This window comes from Chinchilla lanigera, unplaced genomic scaffold (genome assembly GCF_000276665.1).
Source record: "Chinchilla lanigera isolate Chin_1 unplaced genomic scaffold, ChiLan1.0 scaffold00054, whole genome shotgun sequence".
Taxonomy (NCBI): Eukaryota; Metazoa; Chordata; class Mammalia; order Rodentia; family Chinchillidae; genus Chinchilla; species Chinchilla lanigera.
The window spans coordinates 3,803,768-3,812,015 of record NW_004955455.1 but is presented as its reverse complement, the minus strand read 5'-3'; the positions used below and the strand labels follow the sequence as shown (position 1 = coordinate 3,812,015).

At 48.0% G+C, this 8,248-nt stretch overlaps 1 protein-coding gene across 2 annotated transcripts in view; it reads left to right on the top strand.

Annotated features, from left to right (window-relative positions):
- The window catches only part of Nipsnap1 (nipsnap homolog 1 (C. elegans)), an 18,846-nt gene that overhangs the window by 3,275 nt on the left and 7,323 nt on the right, over positions 1–8,248 (top strand). The window contains exons 2-4 of one of the 2 annotated variants that reach the window (XM_005396213.2): positions 3,975–4,102; positions 4,292–4,337; positions 4,613–4,707. In XM_005396213.2, coding sequence (XP_005396270.1) covers positions 3,975–4,102; positions 4,292–4,337; positions 4,613–4,707 — 269 coding nt within the window. The remainder of the gene's footprint in view (positions 1–3,974; positions 4,103–4,291; positions 4,338–4,612; positions 4,708–8,248) is intronic. The other variant, XM_013520427.1, reaches the window with a different exon arrangement.

The window sequence follows — 8,248 nt, the reverse complement described above, 5'->3', positions numbered from 1 at the left end:
ATCCCCAGCCCCAATTTTTAAAAGTACTATGTTAGACACCCTGGGAGGAATGGAAGGACATTAGTTGGTGGCTCCATATGTGGCTGGGGAAAAAACGTATCCACATAAAATTAATAAAGCAGGTGAGGGGAGAAATATGAGATTTTTGTGGGAAAGGCTGGAACTAGTCTATCGGGATTCTTATCCATTGTGATATTGGGAATTGAACACAGGGAGTGATGAGCTACATCCTCAGCCCTTTTTATTTTGAAATAGGGCCTTGCTGAGTAGCCCAGGCTAGCCTCAGACTTTTGATCCTTTTGTCCTAGCCTCTCTAGCTGGGATTGCAGTTGTGTACCCCTGCACATCTCTGGGGCACACTCTTCCTGGACAAAATTACATCATGGTTTTTCAGGCCTGAGAAGCAGTGTAGATATCATGATTTTTTGCTTTTCTGGAATGATTTGCCGAAATTACGTGAAGTTGAAATTGGGACTGCACTAGAGCAGTGATCCTCAAACTTGAGCATGCAATAGAATCAATCCCCTGGTGGTCTTATAAAAACTCAAATGAGGGGCTGGGGATTTAGCTCAGTGGCACAGCGCCTGACTGGCAAGTGCAAGGTCGTGAGTTCGGTTCCCGGTACCGGAAAAAAACCAAACCAAAATAAATAAATAAATAAATTAAAAAAAAAAAAACAAAAACTCAAATGACCAGGCCTACTTTCGGTGTAGATTCTAACAAGTTCCAGGTTACTCTGAAGCTGTTAGTCAGAGAACAACAGAGGTGGGGACTCCTGGGCTCTGCAGTCACCAAAATAAAAAGGGAGTTGACTAGAAAGTGCAGCAAAGTAGATTAGAGATAGAATGGCCAAGTGGAGACATTTGGCCTTTACTTTGTAGCTTTGAGCAGAGCAATGGCATCATAAAATGGTGCTTTTAAGCTGGTCGTGGCTGTGTGCACCTGTAATTTTAGCTACTCAGGAAACTGAGGCAGGAGGATTGCAAGATCAAGACCAACCTGGGCAACGTAGATCCTGCCTCAAAATAAAGAGGGTTGAGATGTAGCTCAGTAACATGCTTGCCTATCCTGTGTGAGGCCCTGGGATGGATCCCTAGCGCTGCAAAGAGAAAAGCGTACTTGCCAGATTAGGAAAATGTGGGAACTAGGAGATGTTAGAAAGATAGGCAGAAATACTGATGGTAGTTGCGTTACCGTGTTAGCCCTTTTTCTAAAAGGCCCATCCTGTGGCCCCAGTTTTACAAATAAGGAAGTAAGACCCAGAAAGATTAAACCGAGGTGAGATTAGATTTGGAGTTTGTCCAGAGCCTGGGCTGTTAAGCTCTTAACACAACTGCTGGGGATGGGAAAGGCCCTGAGTCTTCCAGGGCCAAAGCCCATTCCAGGCCAAAGCCCACCTTTTCTTCCCTTTCTTATCTTAACAACTTGCATCATTTTTCTGCAACTGCACCCCTCCCCCCATTCATTTCCTGAACACAGAGGTGCCACGTGCCAGCCCTGTTCCAAACACTGGGGACACAGAAGAACAGAGCGGATCCCTGTGCTCATGGGGCTGATTCTGATAGGGAGACAGACAATAAATAAAACACTTAGTACTGTACCACTGAGCCCTTGTACTCTACCAATTCAAGCCCTGGTGTGATGTTTTAGAAGTCACTGTACAGCAAAATAAAGGAGTAGCATGAGAGGGGTGGGGGAGATCAAAGGTAGGAGAACATTGCAGATTCAGCAAGAAAGTGAAATTGGCTCTTTTTTTTTTTTTTTGGTCTTTTTGAGACAGGGTCCCACTATGCAGTTCAGGCTGGCCTTGAGCTCATTCTGTAGCCCAGGCTGGTCTCGAACTCACAGTGATCCTCCTGCCTCAGCCTCCCGAGTACTGGGATTACAGGCATGTGCCACCACGCCAGATGAAACTGGAACTCTTGAAAGTATGCATTTGACAATACTAGCCTGAAATTTATTTTTTATTTTTATTTTTTTTTGGTTTTTCTCCGGTACCAGGAACCGAACTCACGACCTTGCGCTTGCCAGGCAGGCGCTTTTGCCGCTGAGCTAAATTCCCAGCTCCCTAGCCTGAAATTTAGATCCACCCTAGGATCCCTTGTTGGACTTTTACCTGTAGAAAAGATCTTTTGAGATAGCCTGCTGTGCTCTGCTCACTTGACAGATGGGGAAACTGAGGCCCATAGGTGGGAAGGATTAGAAAGCAGTGGAAAGAGCTGGGAGCCTGTCGAAGGTCTTTGATGTCTCCCTCTTACTTTCCTCAGCATTCTAGGCTCTAGCTCTTTCTTCAGGACTGGTCGTTGGTTATTTATCTTAGTTACTACTGATGTTAATAAATTACTGGGAGCTTTGCTCTGGAACAGAGTTCTTGGTCAACAAATGGTAAAGCCACTTTTTTTTTTTTTTTGAGGCAGAGGTTCACGGTGCAGTTCAGGCTGGCCTTGAACTCACTTTGTAGCCCAGGCTGGCCTCAAACTCACAGTGATCCTCCTGCCTCAGCCTCCCAAGTGCTGGGATTACAGGAATGCACCACCACACCTGGCAAAGGCATGCTCCTGTGAGGCACTATCCCTCCCAGGGAGGCAGCCCCTCTACATTCAAATCAAAAGTCAAGTCCCTCAGGGTCCCACCACTGAGCTACACCCCCAAACCCCGTGAGGTGATTGTTTTAAATTTTATTTTTATTAATACATGTTTTCAGTACATAATGGATGGTTACATTTATTATGGAGAGTCTGTACATGAATATAACAGATCATAAGATGATTTTTTTTAATCAGTCCCAGTGGTTGCTCCACATTTTGGAAAAAAATAATGTTTTTATTTGCAAGCCATGTGTGCTAGCCATACAGAAGGCTTGCGAAGGGAGAGGACATGCCTACACTGCTAGGAATCATCTCTCCCCCAGGTGATCTGCTTTTCAGGCCAGGCTTCATCCTGTAAAAAGGCTGTGAAATAAGATTGACAGCCTCAAAACAAGCTGTGCCCCTCCTGGGACTTTGTATGCATGTGTGCAGGACGTGGGGTGCAGTTCTGGTGTCGCAGAACCTGGCATTGGGTTCCCCCGCTCTGAACCGCTGTCTCATAGGCCGAGAACATGGTTGTGTTCACTGACCCACTCATTCTTGCAGCACCTGACCTAGGTGGCAGGGCAGGTGTCGACTGCATAAATGAAGGAGTGTATCTTCCTTGCAATGCCTTCTTTGTCCCTCTTCTCTGCCACATCAGCCCTGCAGATGCAAACTGACCTGCTCACCTCCTCACTGCCACACTGTCAGAGGCAGCTGAGGCTTGTTCACCGGGGTTTTCCCAGAGACCCTGGCTGTAACTGCATTGTGAGGCACACTTTTAGTGGACCATGACTTCTTCAAGGACAAGGCTTGTCTTTGGCTATCTTTTTGGTACCTAACAGACAAGAGAGAGGCCAAGTGCACTGTGAGCACCTGCGAGGACAGTGAGTGTAGCCTCATCAGAGAGGACAGACTTAGAAAGCCCGAGTAAGAGATTCTGGGGTCATGAGGGAAGAGCACATCTGGAGAGTGGGTTACATAGGTTGGGGGGACCGGAGAGGAGGCTGATGATAGGCTGAGTCATCAAGGGCTTTGGATGTCAGGCAAGGTGGGTTTGGGGCTGCTTCACTTGGTAAGAGGCCGGAGTTATGTGGCCCAAGTGGAGGTCCCCTTGGAAGTGGGGGAGTGAAGGAGGGAAGTGGAGAGAGAGGGGCAGTGGGGCCGCCTCTCCCAGACTCCTGAGGCCCTGCAAGTACAGAGCAGGCAGCTGAGATTGCTGTAGAAGGGAAGGGATGAAGTCTGCCCAGTTGATGACATTTCACACTCTGGGGCTGCCTGGGATTGCATGGCCTTGTTTCCAGAAATGTAGGTCACCAGCCTTGGGGAGCAGAACACCTGAGCTATAGAACCGCTGGGGCTCCCTTGCCCCCACACATCCCCCTGAACTCTTCTGTCCTGCAGTTCCTATTCCAAGGACAATGAAGGCAGCTGGTTTCGCTCCCTGTTTGTCCACAAAGTCGATCCCCGGAAGGATGCCCACTCTACTCTGCTGTCCAAGAAGGAGACCAGCAACCTCTATAAGATCCAGTGTGAGTGACTGCTGGGCTGGCCAGCCCCATCCTCGTGGCCTCTGCGGGCCTTTGAGGCTCCTGGGGTCATCTTGTCCTGTCCTGGGAGCTGTGTTTTCTGATGTGCTGCACTACCCCCAGCTACACACCCCCCACACACGCGTACACACATACCCTGCTTCACCTCCTGCTCTCTGTCCTCTGCTGCAGTTCACAACGTGAAGCCCGAGTGCCTGGATGCCTACAACAGCCTGACGTGAGCACCCTTCCTCTGCCTGTCCCGGTGCCTGCTTGTGGGGGTGGGGGTTCCATCCCAGCAAATCCTTAGAACACCCCCTGCCTACTTCTCCTTGCCGAGATCCAGGGCAGGTAGACTTCTGAGCCGGAAGTCCTAAGGACATCTTGTCCAGCCTGTACATCCTAGAGATGGGACAACTGAGGCCCAGCCCTGGAGGCCTGAGTGGGAACCCTCATCTCAGAGGCCTTGGCGGCCAGCGTGAGCACTGTCCTCTCTCTGTGCCTCTCCCACAGGGAGGCTGTGCTGCCCAAGCTCCACCTGGATGAGGATTATCCCTGCTCACTTGTGGGCAACTGGAACACATGGTATGGGGAGCAAGACCAGGCAGGTGAGTGCCCACCTTCACAGCACCACCGCCACTGCCTGGCCCAAGCCTCTAGTACCTCTCACATCTGGCTGCCCTGTTTACTCCACAACAGCTCCTTGAGTGGGGCTTTCTTTCTGTGTTCACACCTTGTTGCCTCACATCCGTGCTTAAACAGCTGTTAAACTTCCCATCACCCCCCTGGGAGGCCCAGGAGGCCCGCGACCCCTCCCCACCCAGCGACCCCTCCCTGCCCAGCGACCCCTCCCCGCCCAGCCTCCAGCCTCATCTTGCCACATTTTCCATGCCCACCGTTCTGTCTCACCCCGGACTGCTGTCTGTTTCCCAGATCAGCTGTTTCACTCAAGTTCCAGGCTGCTGTTCATGCTCTGTCCTCTACCTCCGCATCCTTTCTCCCTTGCCTGCTTTATCTGGTTCACTTGTGTTTTATTCAGCTTTTGGTGTAGGACGCCCTGGATTCTCGCCCTACTGGCTGGGTCAGGCACCTTCCCTGGCTCTACATGGGCTTGTGCCACAAATTCCTATTATGCAGTGTGTATTTGTAAACCTGGTTCCTTCTCAAGGGGCACCCCCAGCATGCCCCATCCTATCTAACATACCTGCCAAAGTTCATGTTAGCTCTTAGGATTTTCAGCCACTCAGATATACCATGGCATTTAGATCTGTGTGTTCCAAGGCAGTGGTCATCTTGGACAACTATAGAACATTTCCAGTGTAGCAGACTTTTTCAGATAGTGCTAGTTTAGGTTGTGTGTACAGCACAACCTTTACAGACAGTCCTATAAATTTTCCTTGACTACTCCCAGCCGTGGGGAGCTTAGCACCTCACCAGGCAACCTATGTCACCCTTTCACAGCTTGGATAATTCTGTCTGTAAAAACTCCTTAATCCAGTCAGGTGTTGTGATACACACCTGTAATCCCAGCATTCTGGGAGGCTGATGCAGGAGAACTGCAAGTTCAAGTCCAACCTGGACAACTTAGTGATTTAGCAAGACCCGTCTCAAAAAGTATAAAGAGGAGATGTAGCTCAGTGCAAAGACCCTGAGTTCAATCTGTAGTACTACCATAAAATAAAAATGTAAAAATCTGCGACCTACAGAGAGATAGACTTCTTTAATTATTTATTCTGTTTCAGTAACAGACACTTGGACATATTGGTAAGGGAATAAGAGAAAGGAAAATGGCCTTCAGTTTCTGTCCTTACAGTTTTTCCATTTCAGCCTGACTTGATCAGTGGATCTTGTTTTTTGTTTTTCTTTTTTCTTTTCTTTTTTCAGTGCTAGAGATCTAACCCAGGGCCTTATACATGCTCAGCAGGTGCTCTACCGCTGAGCTACATCTCTGCCCTGGGACCTTGACCTTTTAATGCATGTCCTACATTTTGTGTAGCCTGTTTTGGTAGTGCATGCCAGTAATCCCAGCACTCAGGAGACTCAGGCAGGAGGATCCCTGTGAGTTTGAGGCCAGCCTGGGCTACATGAGCAAGTTCAAGTCCAGGCTGAACTACATAGTGAGACCCTGCCTCAAAACACAAAGTACATTTGGTGCGTCTTAAAGTGTCAGTCTCCCCATGTAGAGTCAGCTGGTGAACAGGCCCTTTGAACTGTAACCTAGGAGCAGGGACCAATAACATACATTTTAATAAACTAGTAAGAACCACTGACTCATCTTCCATGGGGCCACTATAATTGTCAGCAGATTCTTTCTTGGCTTGTGATGCCGTCCTTGTAACGTTTCTGTTGTTCCATTTTATTTGGTTAATTTCTTTCTTTCTTTCTTTTTTTCTTTCCTTTTTTTTGAGACAGGATCTTGCTATGTTCAGGCTGGTCTTGAGCTCACTTTGTAGCCCAGGCTGGTCTCAAACTTGAAACAATCCTCCTGCCTCAGCCTTCTGAGTGTTGGGATTACAGGTGTGTGCCACACCTGGCTCTAGGTTAATTTGTTTTCCCCAGGTCAGCATCCTGGTTCTGGTAGATGTCTTGCTCTTTCCCTTGGGAACAGACCTTTAAATCATTGTCAGGGGCTAACTGCTTATAAGCCCAACACTCTGGAGGCGGAGGCAGGAGAGTTGTAAATTCAAGGCCAGTTTGAGCTGCATAGGGAGTTAAGGCAGCCTGGACTACTTAGGGAAACTCTGTTGTAAAACACCAACAAACAAACAACATTGTCAAGCCGTTTTTTCTAGATGAGAAACTGAGGAAGATCATCCTGTCTCAGCATCCCAAGTGGAAGGATCACCTTCCACTTGGAAGGTATGTGCCACCATGCCCTGCCATTTTTTTTTTTTTTTTTGCTGTGATGGTATATCATTCCTTTTATAATTTTTCTTATTAGTACATCTTTACACTACATAATAATTCATCATGGGGAGTTAGCACATGTACATAGCACATCATAATACTTTTTACCTCCCCTTCCCCTCTTCCTCCTCCCAGAGTCTAAGCTTTCAAACTGCCGGTCAGCCACCTGTCTTCAACTGTAGCCTGCCTAATTGACCTTTCAGGATCTTTCTCCCCTGAGCCAGTCCTACTCCTGGGATGCCAAAGCCTTTTTCTTTCTTCTTCATAGTTAACTATATATCATTCTTCTTTTTCTTCTTTGGTGCTGATAATTAAACCCTGGGCCTCCCCATGCTCTACCACTGAGCCACATCCTCAGCCCGTGGTTTCATTATTGGAAAGCAGATTCATTTCCTAGCACTACCATAATAAAATGCCACAAACAGGGTAGCTGAAAACAACAGAAATTTATTCTCTCGCAGTTCTGGAGGCCAACGGTCTGAAATCGCGGTGTTGGAGGATGCACTTCCTCCAGAGCTCTAGGGGAAGAGCCTGCCTTGCTTCCTCCAGTTCCTGGTAGTTGCCAGACCTGTTGGGCATCCCTTGGTGTGTGGACACATCACTCTGGTCTACTCTGCCTTCTGACTCAACATAGCGTTCTCCTGTCCAAGCCTTCTTTGATGAAGATACCAGACATTGGACTTAAAGTCCACCCAGTGTGATTTTTAACGCAGTGATCTCTACAAAGACCCTGCTTCCAAATACTCTCACATTCTGAGATTCTGGGTGGGCATATATTTTGAGGGATATTACTCAATCCCATACAGAGAATATGAGGGACTAATTCTAATGGTATAAAGAGTTTTCAGTGGAAAGTAAGCTTCTCTCTCTCCTGAGGGCCCCAGGCCTTGGTTCTCTGCCCCAGCAATGTCTACCATCCCAGTCTCTTGGGCCTCCATCCAGAGAGGATAAATACATAGATCAGCATCTCTGGATGCTCCCCACCCAACTTCACAGCGTTCCCTACATGCTGTTCTATATTCTACTCCTTGGTTTTCCTTTTCTTTTTTAAAAATAGTCTTTTGAGACAGGGTCTCACTATGAAGTTCAGGTTGGTCTTGAACTCACTTTGCAACCCAGACTGGCCTTGAACTCAAAATGATCCTCCTACCTCAGCCTCCCGAGTGCTGGGATTACAGGCCAGCACCACCACGCCTGGTTTAAAATAGAGTCTTGCTATGTTGCCCAGGCTGGTCTCAAACG